Below are 16642 nucleotides of genomic sequence, written 5' to 3'. Positions count from 1 at the left end.
ACGGTGACCCCCAGTGACCCATGGTGACCCACAGCGACCCACGGTGACCTCCAGTGACCCATGGTGACCCCCAATGACCCCCAATGACTCACAGCGACTCACAGTGACCCCCAGTGACCCCCAATGACTCACAGCGACTCACAGTGACCCCCAGTGACCCATGGCGACCCCTGGTGACCCACAGTGATCCCTGGTGACCCCCAATGACCCCCAGCGACCCCCAGCGACCCCCAGCGACCCCCAGTGACCCCCAGTGACCCCTGGCGACCCCCAGTGATCCCCAGTGACCTACAGTGACCCACAGTGACCCCCAGTGACCCACAGCGCCCCATGGTGCCCCATGGCACCCCATGGTGACCCACAGTGACCCCCAGCAACCCCCAGCCCTCCACCGTGCTCTCCAGCCCTGTCCCTGTCCCACCCTCGTCCCCAGCCCCACGTCCCCAGCCCCACGTCCCCGTCCCCTCCCGCTGCCGTGGGTCCCCGTGTCCCCCCACGTCCCCCCATGTCCCCCCGCTGATGTCCCCACCCCCCAGGAGTCCATCAGCGACTTCTACTGGTACTACTCGGGCAAGGACGTCATCGACGAGCAGGGCAAGCGCAACTTCTCCAAGGCCATGGCCGTGGCCAAGCAGGTCTTCAACAGCCTCACCGAGTACATCCAGGTGGGTGTACAGCCAGGGGGTCGGAGCCCCTGCCCCACAGCGGGGCCCTGGAGGGTCCCCGGCTCCTCAGGGTCACCAGAGGTCTCGGTGTCCTGGGGATCCTGGTGGCCCCGAACGTCCATGGGGTGTCCCCAAGGATCATGATGTACCTGAAGGTCCACGAGAACCCCAGTGTCCAAGGGGTCTCGATGTCCCTTGGGGTCCCCAAGAACCCCGGTGTCCCTTGGGGTCCCCAAGAACCCCAGTGTCCAAGGGGTCCCGATGTCCCTTGGGGTCCCCAAGAACCCCGGTGTCCAAGGGGTCTCGATGTCCCTGGGATGTCCCCAAGAACCCCAGTGTCCAAGGGGTCCCGATGTCCCTTGGGGTCCCCAAGAACCCCGGTGTCCAAGGGGTCCCGATGTCCCTGGGATGTCCCCAAGAACCCCGGTGTCCCTGTAGGTCCCCAAGAACCCCAGTGTCCAAGGGGTCCCGATATCCCTTGGTGTCCCCAAGAACCCCAGTGTCCAAGGGGTCCCTTGTCCCTCAGTGTCCCCAAGGGATCCCGATGTCCCTTGGTGTCCCCAAGAACCTCAGTGTCCAAGGGGTCCCAATGTCCCTGAGATGTCCCCAAGAACCCCAGTGTCCAAGGGGTCCCTTGTCCCTCAGTGTCCCCAAGAACGCCAGTGTCCAAGGGGTCCCTTGTCCCTCAGTGTCCCCAAGGGGTCCCGATGTCCCTTGGGGTCCCCAAGAACCCCATTGTCCAAGGGGTCCCGATGTCCCCAGAGTCCCTCGGTGTCCCAATGTCCCCGAAGCCCCTGGAGTCCCCAACACCCCAATGTCCCAGTGTCTCCCCATGTCCCTGCTGTTCCCCAGTGGTCCCAGTTCGCTGGGGCTCTCGGGGCTCCCCAGGGCTCCGGTGTCCCCAAGGGTCCCCGAGGTCCCCGGGTGCCAGCCGCTGTCCCCGCAGGGTCCGTGCACGGGGAACCAGCAGAGCCTGGCGCACAGCCGCCTTTGGGACGCCGTCGTCGGCTTCCTGCACGTCTTCGCCCACATGATGAAGAAGCTGGCCCAGGTGGGCACTGGGAGCACTGGGAGCACTGGGACCCCCCCACTAACCCACTGTCCCCGAGGCACCTGGTCCCCAAGGTGTCCCCTGGTCACCAGGGCTCTCTGGGTTGTCCCCTGTCCCTCGGGGCATCCCTTGACCCCCTGGGGTGTCCCCTGTCCCTTTGGGGTGTCCCCTGGTCACCAGGTCTCTCTGGGGTGTCCTCTGTCCCTTTCGGGTGTCCCCTGTTCCTTGGGGTGTCCCCTGGTCACCAGGTCTCTCCGGGGTGTCCCCTGTCCCTTTGGGGTGTCCTCTGGTCACCAGGGCTCTCCAGGGTGTCCCTTGGGGTGTCCCTTGGTCACCAGGTCTCTCCGGGGTGTCCCTTGGGGTGTCCCCTGGTCACCAGGGCTCTCCAGGGTGTCCCTTGGGGTGTCCCCTGGTCACCAGGTCACTCCAGGGTGTCCCCTGTCCCTTGGGGTGTCCCTGGTCACCAGGGCTCTCCGGGGTGTCCCCTGTCCCTTTGGGGTGTCCCCTGTCCCTTTGGGGTGTCCCCTGGTCACCAGGGCTCTCCGGGGTGTCCCCTGTCCTTTGGGATGTCCCCTGTCCCTTGGGGTGTCCCCTGGTCACCGGGTCTCTCTGGGGTGTCCCCTGTCCCTTTGGGGTGTCCCCTGTCCCTTGGGGCACTGGGGACACCCATGTCCCTGGGGGCACCAGCAGCCTCCCCCATGTCCCCAACCCATCCCATTCATTGCCCCCGGGGCACCCCCAGGACCCCCCGATGTGGGGGTGGGGACCCCCCGTTACCCCATGGGCCCCCCCGGGTGGCTCTGACCAACCTTTCCGCCCCATTGCTGCCAGAGGGGCCAAACGCCGGGACCGCGGACGGGCGTAAGACCCCCCCGAGCCCCCCCAGCGCTGCATGGCCTCGCTAACCCCCCCAGCATGGCAGAGCCCCCTGACACCCCCAGTGCTTGGGTTGTGCGGGAGTGGGGGTCACCAGCCCCTCATTGGTGGGGTGGGGTGGGGGGGCGGGGCCGTGGGGGGGTCACCCGGGGCTCATGGTGTGTGACCCCCCCAGGACTCCAGCCAGATCGGGCTCCTGAAGGAGCTGCTGGACCTACAGAAGGACATGGTGGTGATGCTGCTGTCCCTGCTGGAAGGTGGGGGCCCTCCTGTGTGCCCCCCGGCTCCACTGGCCACCTGGGCCACGCGCTGGCCACCGGGTCACTCCAGGGTGGCCTTTGGCCCCTGGGGTGTCCCCTTGTTCTCCAGGGTGCTCCCCACCACCCGTGGTGGCCGCTTGCGAGCGTCCCCTGGCCACTGGGGCTCTCCGGGGTGTCCTCTGTCCCTTGGGGTGTCCCCAGGGATCTCTGGGGTGTCCCCTGTCCATTGGGGTGTCCCTTGGCCACCTGGGGTGTCCCCTGGTCACCAGGGCTCTTTGGGGTGTCACCTGTCCCTTGGGTTGTCCCCAAGGATCTCTGGGATGTCCCCTGTCCCTTGGGGTGTCCCTTGGCCACCTGGGGTGTCCCCTGGTCACCAGGTCTCTCCAGGGTGTCCCCTGTCCCTTGGGGTGTCCCCTGGTCACCAGGGCTCTTTGGGGTGTCCCCTGTCCCTTGGGGTGTCACCAGGTCTCTCCAGGGTGTCCCTTGACCACCTGGGGTGTCCCCTGGTCACCCGGTCTCTCTGGGGTGTCCTCTGTCCCTTTGGGGTGTCCCCTGGTCACCAGGGCTCTCCGGGGTGTCCCCTGTCCCTTGGGGTGTCACCAGGTCTCTTTGGGGTGTCCCCTGTCCCTTTGGGGTGTCCCCTGTCCCTTGGGGTGTCCCTTGACCCCCTGGGGTGTCCCCTGGTCACCGGGGCTCTCCGGGCCATCCCCTGTCCCTTTGGGGTGTCCCCTGTCCCTTTGGGGTGTCTCCTGTCCCTTTGGGGTGTCCCCAGGTCTCTCCGGGCTGTCCCCACAGCCCCCCCCCCCCAACCCTCACAAGCTCCCCCCATTATTTCCCCCCAACTTTAGGCAACGTGGTGAACGGCACGATCGCGCGCCAGATGGTGGACATGCTGGTGGAGTCGTCCAGCAACGTCACCATGATCCTCAAGTTCTTCGACATGTTCCTGAAGCTGCGCGACATCGTGTCGTCGGACGCGTTCCGCGACTACGTGTCGGACCCACGCGGGCTCATCTCCAAGAAGGACTTCCAGAAGGCCATGGACAGCCAGAAGCAGTTCGAACCCGCCGAGATCCAGTTCCTGCTCTCCTGCTCCGAGGCCGACGAGAACGAGATGATCGACGTGGAGGCGTTCGCCGGGCGCTTCCAGGAGCCGGCGCGCGACATCGGCTTCAACGTGGCCGTGCTGCTCACCAACCTGGCGGAGCACGTGCCGCACGACCAGCGGCTCCGCACCTTCCTGGAGCAGGCTGAGAGCATCCTGGAGTACTTCCGGCCCTTCTTGGGGCGCATCGAGATCATGGGGGCGGCGCGGCGCATCGAGCGCCTCTACTTCGAGATCAGCGCCGCCAACAAGGCGCAGTGGGAGATGCCGCAGGTCAAGGTGAGGAGCGGCGCTGCGACCCTGGAGGGGGCGCTTAGGCACGTGTGTCCCCGTGTCACCCTGGGGTGTCATCCTGGGGTGTCCCCGTGTCACCCTGGGTTGTCCCCGTTTCGCCCTGGGGTGTCCCCATGTCACCCTGGGGTGTCCCCCGTGTCACCCTGGGTTGCCCCTGTGTCACCCTGGGTTGCCCCCGTATAACCCTGGGGTGTCCCCGAGTCTCGTTGGGGTGTCCCCCGTGTCACCCTGGGTTGTCCCCATGTCACCCTGGGGTGTCACCCTGGGGTGTCACCCTGGGGTGTCCCCATGTCATCCTGGGGTGCTCCCATGTCATCCTGGGGTGCTCCCATGTCATCCTGGGGTGTCCCCATGTCACCCTGGGATGTCCCCCATGTCACCCTGGGTTGTCCCGTGTCACCCTGGGGTGTCACCCTGCGGTGTCCCCGTGTCACCCTGGGTAGTCCCCGTGTCACCTTGGGTTGTCCCTCGTGTCACCGCGGGTTGCCCTCGTGTCACCCCAGGGTGTCCCCGTGTCACCCTGGGTTGCCCCCATGTGATCCTGGGGTTCTCCCCATGTCACCCTGGGTTGTCGCCGTGTCACCCTGGGGTGTCACCCCGGGGTGTCCCCATGTCACCCTGGGTAGTCCCCGTGTCACCCCGGGGTGTCCCCGTGTCACCCTGGGTTGCCCCCGTGTCACCCCAGGGTATCCCCATGTCACCCTGGGTTCTCCCCATGTCACCCTGGGTTGTCCCCGTGTCACCCTGGGGTGTCACCCCGGGTTGTCCCCGTGTCACCCTGGGTTGCCCCCGTGTCACCCCAGGGTATCCCCATGTCACCCTGGGGTGTCCCCGTGTCACCCCGGGGTATCCCCATGTCACCCTGGGTTGTCCTCGTGTCACCCCGGGGTGTCCCCCGGGATGTCCCTGTGTCCTCCGGTCAATGGACCGGAGTTGGACCACGGGTTGGACTGGATGACCGCCGAGGGCTTTCCAACCCGCTCCATTCCGTGATTCCGTGCTTGTAAAGCGAGTTTGTATGTACAACGGGGCGGGGATCATTCCCCCTATAGCATGTGTACGTTTTCAACAGCTACGAGCTCGGTTAAGCGCGGTAAAGCGCTACAAATTCATGGAAGCTTTAGGAACGTATTCCCAACCACCCTGAGAAGTTGATTCTTATTAGAATGCGTTCTGGAGATCATTTCTATAGTCTCCACCTCCCGGTTGCGAACCAGAGTCGTCTTCTCCCTACACCTTTGGTCCGGTTGGAACTCGAGCTGCTGAGCTGGTTAAACTGGTGTATCTCCTGTCCCGTGCCCATGTTTCTGTGTAGTTGTGGAGGTTTGATTGCAGGGTGACAATAAAATAGAGGAAAATACTGATAGAATAAAGAAAAATAGTACAAACTATACCAAACCAATGTGGAAAGTGGCAGCAGCTGCAGGGCAGGCACCCCAAGGCCCGGACTGGACTCTGCAGCCACGCGGAGCTGGATTCAGTCACTCGGCCTCGGTTCACAGGGCCGAATTTTGACGTCCTCCCCTAATTTCGGCCGTAGGGAAAATGGATTAAATCCTTGCAATCTCCTAATTTTATATGAAATATGATGTGAATGGGATGGAATACTCAGTTGGTCAGTTTTTGGCCACTGGTTTCTTGTCGGGATGTGCGTCCGTCCTCATCAATGACCTCCCATTGCGTCACCAAAACGCATCTGTTACGCTAAAACGCAGCTGATGTGAACGGCGAATTCACTAATGAGAAACTCGTTAACAAACCAGGACACTCATTAACCAACCCAGGACACTCGTTAGCAAACCCAGGACCCTCATTCACAAACCCAGGACCCTTGCTCACCCAGGGGCGCACCCAAGGGGTTTATCAGCGAGTTTCCCGTACGACGACTTGCGACGTGGGTGAAAGGTTAATTAGTTCCCCGTTAATTGCCCGTCCCGCAGGAGTCCAAGCGCCAGTTCATCTTCGACGTGGTGAACGAGGGCGGCGAGGCCGAGAAGATGGAGCTGTTCGTCAACTTCTGCGAGGACACCATCTTCGAGATGCAGATCGCGTCGCGGCTGTCGGAGGAGGAGCCGCCGCGCGACGAGGACGAGGACGAGGAGCAGGACGAGGAGGACGAAGGCCCCGACGCCCCCGCCCCCCCCGCCGAGCCCGCCTCGGCCTTCGGGGAGCTGCTGGCGGGGGCCGGGGGGCTGCGGCGCCTCCTGGGGTCCCCCCAGACGTGGAAGCGGCGGCTGCGGCGGCTGCGGCGGCGGCCGGGCCGGGAGCTGGCGCGGGCGGCGGGGGCGGCGGCGGGCCGCGCGCTGCTGGGGGCGCTGCTGGGGGGCTGGGGGGCGCTGGGCGCCGTGGGGCGGCTGGCGTGGGCGTCGCTGTTCGGCGGGGGGCTGGTGGAGGGGGCGCAGCGGCTGGCGCTGGCCGAGCTGCTGGCCAGCATGCCCGACCCCACGCAGGACGCCGTGGGGGGCGGCGAGGCCGGGGGGGGCGCGGCGGGGGGCGACGAGGGGGAGCCCCAAGAGCCCGGCCCCCCGCCCGAGCCCCACGAGCCGCAGCCCCCCGAGGAGGAGGAGGAGGAGGAGGCGGCGGCGGCGGCGACCCCCGCGGTTTTCGGGGCGCGCAAGGAGCCCGGGCACTATCGGCCGGCGGCCCCCGATGCGCCGGGGGGGCTGGGGGATATCGGGGAGCCCCCCGGCGCTGAGCCCCCCACCCCCGAGGGAACCCCCATCCTCCGCAGGAAGATTGGGGTATGGGGATGGGTGGGGGGACGGGGTGTTGGGGGGGTGGGATGGTGGGGGGGTCCTTATTGGGGGTGGGATGCTGGGGGATCCCTATGGGAGTTGAGATGTGGGGAGGGTCCTTGGAGGGGTGGGGGGGCCAGGATGTTATGGGGTCCCTATTGGGGGTGGGATGCTGGGGTGTCCCTATGGGGGGTGGGATGCTGGGGGTCCCTATGGGGGGCCAGGATGTTGGGGGGGTCCCTATGGGGGAATGGGATGCTTGGGGGGGATCCTGGGGGTCAGGATGTGGGGGGGGGTCCCTATGGGGGGGCAGGACAGTGGGGGGGCAGGACAGTGGGGGGGCCCGTGGGAGGGTCCTTGGGGAGGGTCAGGATGTTGAGGGGGGTCCCCTGTGGGGGAAGGACTCCAGGGGTCCCCTATGAGGAAGGTGGGATGTTGGGGGTTCCTGGGTCAAGGAGGGGGGGCAGGATGTTGGGGTGGGTCCTTATGAGGGTTGGGATGCTGGGGGGGGTAGAATATTGGGGGATCCCTATGGGGGCACAGGACACTGCGGGGGTCCAATCCTGTCTCCCCCCCCACCAGGAGGACGGGGAGGAGGTGGAGGAGGCGCCGAAGGACGAGGAGCCGGGGGGGGAGCCCGAGAAAGCTGAGTGAGTGGGGGTCCCCGTGGGGGTCCCCGTCCCCATGGGGGTCCCCGTCCCCGTTGGGGTCCCCGTCCCCATTGGGGTCCCCGTTCCCACTGGGGGTCCCCGTCCCCGTTGGCGTCGCCGTCCCCATTAGGGTCCCCGTTCCCATTGGGGGTCCCCGTCTCCATTGGGGTCCCTGTTCCCATTGGGGGTCCTCGTCCCCATGGGAGTCCCCATCCCCGTTGGGGTCCCCCTTCCCATTGGGGGTCCCTGTTCCTATTGGGGGTCCCCATCCTCGTTGGGGTCCCCGTCCCCATTGAGGAGCCCCATCCCCGTTGGGGTCCCCATTCCCATTGGGGGTCCCTGTCCCCATGGGGGTCCCATCCCCATTGTGGTCCCCGTCCCCATGGGGGTCCCATCCCCGTTGGGGTTCCCGTTCCCATTGGGGGTCCTTGTCCCCCTGGGGGTCCCATCCCCATTGGGATCCTTGTCCCCATGGGGGTCCCTGTCCCCATTGGGGGTCCCCATCCCCATTGGGGGTCCCATCCCCGTTGAGGTCCCCGTCCCCACTGGGGGTCCCTGTCCCCATGGGGGGTCCCTGTCCCCATTGGGGTCCCATCCCCGTTGGGTCCCTGTCCCCTATGGGGGGCTGCGAGGAGGGTCGGGGTCCCACCAGCAGCGCCCCCTCCCGCAGCACGGAGAACGGGGAGAAGGGCGGGGCGGAGGCGGGGGAGGGGGGACCGGAGCCCGGGCCCCCCCCGAAGCGCAGGAAGTCGGTGCCGCGGGAGCGCAAGGAGCCGCCGGCAGAAGGCGCCTTCGAGTTCTGGGCAGAGCTGGAGGTCCAGAGGGTCAAGTTCCTGGTACGGAGGGGCTGGGGTGGGGGGGGGGGGCCACCCCCGTGACACGAGTGACGGGACCCCCAGACATGGGGGTGGGTGATCAGTGGGGGTGGGTGATCAATGGGACCCCATCCATGGGGGTGGGTGATCAATGGGATCACCAATGGGGGTGGGTGATCAATGGGACCCCCAATGGGGATGGGCGATCAATGGGACCTCCATCAATGGGGATGGGTGTCCAGTGGAACACCCATCAATGGGCGTGGGTGATCAATGGGACCTCCAGTGGGGGTGGGTGATCAATGGGACCCCCAATGGGGTGGGTGATCAATGGGACCCCCGTCCATGGGGATGGGTGATCAATGGGACCCCGAATGGGGGTGGGTGATCAATGGGATCCCCAATGGGGGTGAGTGATCAATGGGACCCCCGCCCATGGGGTGGGTGATCAGTGGGACACCCATCAATGGGGGTGGGTGTTTGGGGGGTCAATGGGACCTTCACCAATGTGGATGGGTGATCAATGGGATCCCCATCAATTGCAGTGGGTGCTCAAGGGGGTCAATGGGACCCCCACCAATGGGGTGGGTGTTTGGGGGGTCGATGGGACCGTCATCATTGGGGTGGGTGTTTGGGGGGTCAGTGGGACTCCCACCAAAGGAGTGGGGGGTCAACGGGACCCTCATCAATGGGGTGGGTGTTTGGGTGTTCAATGGGACCCTCGTCAAGGGGGTGGGTGTTTGGGGGGTCCTGGGGTTCCCCCCCAGCCCTGATCCCGTGTTTCCCCCCAGAACTACCTGTCCAGGAACTTCTACAACCTGCGGTTCCTGGCGCTCTTCCTCGCCTTCGCCATCAACTTCATCCTCCTCTTCTACCGGGTCAGAACGGGCGGCCCCGAACCCCTCATCACCCCGTGTCCCTGGGTGGGGCTGTGGGGTCACCTCGTGTCCCTGGGGAGGTCACCATGGGGGTCGCCCTATGTCCTGGGGTCACCATGGGGGTCACTCTGTGTCCCTGGGGGGGCTGTTGGGGGACACCCCTTATCCCTGGTGGGGGTCACCATGAGGGTCCCTAAGGGGGGACCACTGTGTCCCTGGGCGGGTTGTGGGGTCACTCTGTTTCCCTGAGGGGAGTCACCATGGGGGTCACCCTATGTCCCGGGGTCACCATGGGGGTCACTCTTGTGTCCCTGGGGTCACTGTGGGGGTCCCGCTGTGTCCCTAGGGGGGGTTGTGGGGTCACCCTGTTTCCCTGGGGGGAGTCACCATGGGGGTCACCCTATGTCCCGGGGTCACCATGGGGGTCACTCTTGTGTCCCTGGGGTCACTGTGGGGGTCCCGCTGTCTCCCTAGGGGGGGCTATGGGGTTCACCATGGAGTCATCCTGGGGGGGTCCGTGGGCTCCATAGGGGTGCCGCTCTGCACCGGGGGGTGGGCAGCGTGCGTCCCAGCGCCTCCTCACCCCCCCCAGGTATCCGAGCACCCCCCGGGCGCCGAGGAGGAGGAGCTGGAGGGCTCGGGGGCGGCGGGCGAGGCCGAGGGCTCCGGGGGGGCCGAGGCGGGGGGGCCCGGCGAGGACAGCGTGGTCTATTACTTCCTGGAGGAGAGCACGGGCTACATGCAGCCGGCGCTGCAGGGGCTGGCGCTGGCGCACACGCTGGTGGCCTTTCTGTGCATCATCGGCTACAACTGCCTCAAGGTGCCCGCCCCGCCCCTCGACACGCCCCCGCCCCGCCCCTGGACACGCCCCCGGACGCGCCACGCCCCCTGCCCCGCCCCCTGGACACGCCCTGGCTCCTGGACACGCCCCCCACCCCGCCCCCTGGACACGCCCCGGCTCCTGGACACGCCCCCCCGCCCCGCTGCCTGGACATGCCCTGGCTCCTGGACACGCCCCCCGCCCCGCCCCCTGGACACGCCCTGACATGCCCTGCCTCCTGGACACGCCCCACCCCCTGGACACGCCCCACATGCCCCGCCCATGGACACACTCCGCCCCAGACACGCCCCCACATGCCCCGCCCCTTGACATGCTCCGCCCCAGACACACCCAGCCCCCTGGACTCGCCCCGCCCCCTGGACTCGCCCCGCCCCCTGGACTCGCCCCGCCCCCTGGACTCGCCCCACCATGCCCCGCCCCTGGACACACCCCTGGCACGCCCCGCCCTTGGACATGCCCCACCTCCTGGACTCGCCCCGCCCCCTGGACACGCCCTGACATGCCCCGCCCCGCCCCTTGGACACGCCCTGACATGCCCCGCCCCTGGACACGCCCCTGGGCACGCCCCGCCCCCTGGACTCGCCCCACCCCCTGGACACGCCCCACCCCCTGGACTCGCCCCGCCTCCTGGACTCGCCCCCCCGGGCACGCCCATGCTCCTCTCCCCAAACCCTGTGTCCCTGGGGGGGTTACGGGGGGTCACACCGTGTCCCTGGGTCACCGTGGCCACGCCCACCTGGCTCCAGACCACGCCTACCCGGCCATACCCACCCTGCCGTGGCCACGCCCCCGCCCACTCATTGCCACGCCCATATGCCACTTACTACTTAATGGCCACGCCCCCTCGCTCCTGGCCACGCCCCCCGGCGCTGCCGCGCATTCGGCTGGAGGCGCCCCCGCGGTGTCCACGTGTCCCCCAAACGTCTCCCCAGCGCCCCCCCCTCACCGTGTCCCCTCAAACGTGTCACCCCCCCCGTGTCCCCCCAGATCCCACTGGTGATCTTCAAGCGGGAGAAGGAGCTGGCGCGGAGCCTGGAGTTCTCGGGGCTCTACATCACCGAGCAGCCCCCCGACGACGACGTGAAGGGGCAGTGGGACCGGCTGGTGCTCAACGCCCAGTGAGGGGGGGTCCTGGGGCTCTGGGGGGGCCCTGGGAGGGTCCTGGGGGGAGACGGTGGGACCAACTGGTCCTCAATGCCCACTGAGGGGGGTCTGGGGGGGTCCTGGGGAGCAGTGGGACCAGCTGGTGCTCAGTGCACACTGAGGGGGGTCTGGGGGGTCCTGGGGGGCAGTGGGACCAGCTGGTGCTCAGTGCGCACTGAGGGGGGTCTGGGGGGCCCTTGACCCCCGCTGACCGCCCCCCGCATCCCCTCAGGTCCTTCCCCAGCAACTACTGGGACAAGTTCGTCAAGAGGAAGGTGAGGGGGGGTCCTGCAGGCCCGGGGGGAGACATACACACACATAATGGGGGCTGCAGCCTCTGTGTGTGTGTGTGTCCCCAGGTGCTGGAGAAATACGGGGACATCTATGGGCGCGAGCGCATCGCGGAGCTGCTGGGGATGGAACTGGCCAGCCTGGAAATCGGGGCGCAGGGGGAGCGGAAACCCCCCCCCGACAACTCCTTGCTCACCTGGTGGGTGGGGGGACTCCTCGGGGGGCTCGGAGATGTGTGTGTGTCCCCCCAGGTCCTCACCCCATGTTTCCCCCCCCGCCAGGATCACATCCATCGACATCAGGTACCAGATCTGGAAGTTCGGGGTCATCTTCACTGATAATGTGAGTAGGGGCTCAAGGGGTGTTGGAGTGATGGAGGGCGGGGGGTGTGGGACCCCTGGTTCTGGGTGATGGGGGTCCTGGGGGTGATGAATATCCCGGGGTGCTGGGGGGTGCGCGAGCCCCCCAGAGAGGGGGTGCCAGGCCATGGGGTGACCCCAATGACTTGGATGAGGGGATAGAGCGACTGGCAACCGGTTTGCTGGTGACACCAAACTGGGAGGAGTGGGTGACACTGGGAGGCTGCGCTGCCATGGAGAGCGGTGAAAGGGACCTGGGGGACAGCAGGGTGAGCATGAAAAAGGGTTTAGTTCAGATACTATCATGATATATATATATATATATATGTATCGTATATACAGCCATAGCACCCTGAGAATGGCTGGTCTGGGAAGCTAAGCAGGGTCGGGCCCGGTCAGTACTTGGATGGGAGACCTTGTGGCCAGGAAGCCAATGGGACCTGGGGGGGATTAGAAGGGGGTGGCCAGTAGGTCAGAGAGGTTCTCCTGCCCCTCACATATATATATATATATATATATAGATATCTCTATAATACATACAGTCGTAACACCCTGAGAATGGCTGATCTGGGAAGCTAAGCAGGGTCGGGTCCGGTCAGCACTTGGATGGGAGACCAGCGGTGCTGTGGGCTGAGCACTGGGCGCTTGTGGCCAGGACTTTCGAGGTCCCTTCTGATCCCTGACACTGATTCCATGCTTCTGTGCCCCCCCCACCATGTGTGCCCCCCCTAGTCCTTCCTCTACCTCACCTGGTACATGGCCATGTCCCTCCTGGGCCACTACAACAACTTCTTCTTCGCCTCCCACCTGCTCGACATCGCCATGGGAGTGAAGACCCTGCGCACCATCCTCTCCTCCGTCACCCACAACGGCAAGCAGGTGGCTGCGGGGGGGACACGGAGCAAGGGGGGGGGTCCTGGGGACACAACACCCCCCTGACACTGTGTCCCCCCCCCAGCTGGCCATGACCGTGGGGCTGCTGGCCGTGGTGGTCTATCTGTACACTGTGGTGGCCTTCAACTTCTTCCGCAAGTTCTACAACAAGAGCGAGGATGAGGATGAGCCCGACATGAAGTGCGACGACATGATGACGGTCAGTGGGGGGGGGACATGGGGACACCTGGGGGGACACTGAGGGGTCTCTGTGGGGGGACAGGGGACAACTGTAGGAGACACTGAGGGGTCCCTGGGGTGGGGAACACACTTGGGGGGACACTGAGGGGTCCCTGGGGGGAACACCTGGGGAGACCCAGGGTGGGGGGACACAGGGGACACCTGGGGAGACCCTGGCGGGGACACTGAGGGGTCTATGGGGGGGACACACATGTGGGGGGATACTGAGGGGTCCCTTGGAGGACACACACCTGGGGGGACACTGAGGGGTCCCTGGGGGGGGATAGGGGACACCTGGGGAGACCCTGAGGGGTCCCTGGGGGTGACACTGAGAGGTCCCTTGAGGGACACACACACACACCTGGGGGACCCTGAGGGGTCCCTGGGGGGTCCCTGGGTGGGACACTGAGGGGTCTGCTGGAGGACACACATCTGGGGGGACACTGAGGGGTCCCTGGGGGGGGGACACACATCTGGGGGGTCCCTTGGGGGACACACACACCTGGGGGACACTGAGGGGTCCCTGGGGGGGACACACGTGGGGGGGGACATCTGGGGGGGACACTGAGGGGTCCCTGGGTGGGATGGGGACACTTGGGGAGACCCTGAAGTGTCCCTTGGGGGGACGGGGACACCTTGGGGGGTCCCTGGGGGGACACTGAGGGGTCCCTGGGGGGAACATCTGAGGGGGACACTGAGGGGTCCCTGGGTGGGATGGGGACACTTGGGAAGACCCTGAAGTGTCCCTTGGGGGGACGGGAACACCTTGGGGGGTCCCTGGGGGGACACTGAGGGGCCCATGGAGGGGACACACACCTGGGGGGGGGACGGGACACTGAGGGGTCCCGGGGGGGACGGGGACACCTGGGGGTCCCTGGGGGTGTCCTGGAGCATCCAAGGATCCTTGAGCTTGGGGTGTTGGATGGTCCTTGGGGTCCCTCTGAGGGTTTGGGGCTCCATTGGGGGGGACACGTGGCCCTTGGTGGGTGGGGGGGGTCCTGACCCCTGTGTCCCCCCCCCCGCAGTGTTACCTGTTCCACATGTACGTGGGGGTGCGTGCCGGGGGGGGCATCGGGGACGAGATTGAGGACCTGCGGGGGACGAGTACGAGCTGTACCGCGTGGTGTTCGACATCACCTTCTTCTTCTTCGTCATCGTCATCCTGCTGGCCATCATCCAGGGTGGGGCGGGGACCCCCGGCCTGGGGGGGGGGGCTTGGGGAGGCTAATGGGGGGGGGGCTGTACCCCTCTGACCCCCCCCAAACCCCTTTTCCTTCTCCCCACCCAGGTCTGATCATTGATGCTTTTGGGGAGCTGCGGGACCAGCAGGAGCAGGTGAAGGAGGACATGGAGGTGAGTGACCCCCCCAACATAGGGGGATAGAGGGGGAGGCGGGCAGGACGCCTGGGTCCCTGATCCCCCCCCCCCCCCCCCCCGATGATATCCACCCCCCCCCAGACGAAATGCTTCATCTGCGGCATCGGGAGCGACTATTTCGACACGACCCCCCATGGGTTCGAGACCCACACGCTGGAGGAGCATAACCTGGCCAATTACATGTATGGGGGGCACAAGGGGGGTACGGGGGGGGGGTCCCCAAATTCCCCCACCGGCCGCTGACCCCCCCGACCCCCCCCCCAGGTTCTTCTTGATGTATCTGATCAATAAGGATGAGACGGAGCACACGGGGCAGGTGAGACCTGGGGGGGTCATGGGGGTTTGGGGGGGTCATATGAGCTGGGGGGGGGTCACATGGGGTTTGGGGGGTCATGCGGGGTGGGGGGGATCACCTGCCATAGTGGGGGGGTCTCATGGGGTTCGGGGGGTCACAAGGGTTTGGGGGGGGGCTCTATGAACCCTGGGGGGCTCTATGAACCATGGCGGGGCTCTATGGATTATTGGGGGGCTCTATGGCCCATGGGTGGCTCTATGACCCATGGGGGGGTCTCTATGGATTATGGGGGACCCTATGACCCATGGTGGGGGGGCTCTATGGCCCGTGGGGGCTCTATCAACCATGGGGGGGCTCTATGACCCATGTAGGGGCGCTCTATGGCCCATGGAGGGTCTCTATGGCCCATGGGGGGTCTCTATGACCCATGGGGGGCTCTATGGATTATGGGGGGGTATCTATGGATTCCGGGGGGTCTCTATGACCCATAGGGAGGTCTCTATGGATTACGGGGGGGTCTCTATGGATTAGGGGGGGCTCTATGACCCATGTGGGCTCTCTATGGTTTACGGGGGTCTCTATGACCCATGGGGGGGTCTCTATGGATTATGGGGGTCTCTATGGATTACAGGGGTCTCTATGGCCCATGGGGGGGCTCTATGGATTATGGGGGGGCCTCTATGGATTACGGCAGGTCTCTATGGATTACGGGGGGTCTATATGACCCATAGTGGTGCTCTATGGCCCATGAGGGGTCTCTATGGATTACGGGGGGTCTCTATGACCCATGGGGGGGCTCTATGGATTATGAGGGGTCTCTATGACCCATGGGGGGGCTCTATGGATTATGGGGGTCTCTATAGATTACGGGGGGTCTCTATGGATTAGGGGGGGCTCTATGACCCATGTGGGCTCTCTATGGTTTACGGGGGTCTCTATGACCCATGGGGGGGGCTCTATGGCCTGTGGGGGGTCTCTATGGATTATGGGGGGTCTCTATGGATTACAGGGGTCTCTATGGCCCATGGGGGGGCTCTATGGATTATGGGGGGGCCTCTATGGATTACGGCAGGTCTCTATGGATTACGGGGGGTCTATATGACCCATAGTGGTGCTCTATGGCCCATGAGGGGTCTCTATGGATTACGGGGGGTCTCTATGACCCATGGGGGGGCTCTATGGATTATGAGGGGTCTCTATGACCCATGGGGGGGCTCTATGGATTATGGGGGTCTCTATAGATTACGGGGGGTCTCTATGGATTAGGGGGGGGCTCTATGACCCATGTGGGGTCTCTATGGTTTACGGGGGTCTCTATGACCCATGGGGGGGGCTCTATGGCCTGTGGGGGGTCTCTATGGATTATGGGGGGGTCTCTATGGATTACAGGGGTCTCTATGGCCCATGGGGGGGCTCTATGGATTATGGGGGGGCCTCTATGGATTACGGCAGGTCTCTATGGATTACGGGGGGTCTATATGACCCATAGTGGTGCTCTATGGCCCATGAGGGGTCTCTATGGATTACGGGGGGGTCTCTTATGACCCATGGGGGGGCTCTATGGATTACGAGGGGTCTCTATGACCCATGGGGGGTCTCTATGGATTATGGGGGTCTCTATGGATTATGGGGGTCTCTATAGATTACGGGGGGTCTCTATGACCCATGGGGGGGGTCTCTATGGATTACGGGGGGTCTCTATGACCCATGGGGGGTTCTATGGATTATGGGGGGGTCTCTATGACCCATGGGGGGCTCGGGGGCCCCCCCTGACCCCCCCGCCCCCAGGAGTCGTACGTGTGGAAGATGTACCAGGAGCGCTGTTGGGATTTCTTCCCCGCCGGCGACTGTTTCCGCAAACAATACGAGGATCAGCTGGGGTGACCCCAACACC

At 65.4% G+C, this 16642-nt stretch overlaps 1 protein-coding gene across 1 annotated transcript in view; it reads left to right on the top strand.

The window, feature by feature from the left end:
* Nucleotides 1-16632, top strand: part of LOC308052480 (ryanodine receptor 1-like) — a gene marked incomplete at both ends in the record, with an annotated part of 91430 nt that extends 74798 nt beyond the window's left edge. Inside the window, 21 exon segments of the mRNA XM_080364556.1 lie at nucleotides 537-665; nucleotides 1612-1716; nucleotides 2768-2849; nucleotides 3701-4236; nucleotides 6192-6992; nucleotides 7569-7636; nucleotides 8307-8472; nucleotides 9243-9329; nucleotides 9922-10149; nucleotides 11158-11288; nucleotides 11546-11588; nucleotides 11673-11803; nucleotides 11886-11946; nucleotides 12696-12842; nucleotides 12922-13056; nucleotides 14102-14162; nucleotides 14165-14257; nucleotides 14365-14429; nucleotides 14535-14635; nucleotides 14718-14769; nucleotides 16537-16632. Of these exon segments, the coding sequence (XP_080220682.1) occupies nucleotides 537-665; nucleotides 1612-1716; nucleotides 2768-2849; nucleotides 3701-4236; nucleotides 6192-6992; nucleotides 7569-7636; nucleotides 8307-8472; nucleotides 9243-9329; nucleotides 9922-10149; nucleotides 11158-11288; nucleotides 11546-11588; nucleotides 11673-11803; nucleotides 11886-11946; nucleotides 12696-12842; nucleotides 12922-13056; nucleotides 14102-14162; nucleotides 14165-14257; nucleotides 14365-14429; nucleotides 14535-14635; nucleotides 14718-14769; nucleotides 16537-16632 (3318 nt within the window).
* Nucleotides 16633-16642: the final 10 nt, after the last annotated feature.

This window comes from Nesoenas mayeri (assembly GCF_963082525.1).
Source record: "Nesoenas mayeri genome assembly, contig: SCAFFOLD_123, whole genome shotgun sequence".
Lineage (NCBI taxonomy): Eukaryota > Metazoa > Chordata > Aves > Columbiformes > Columbidae > Nesoenas > Nesoenas mayeri.
The sequence above is the reverse complement of the archived record's forward strand: the minus strand, read 5'-3'. Positions and strand labels throughout refer to the sequence as shown.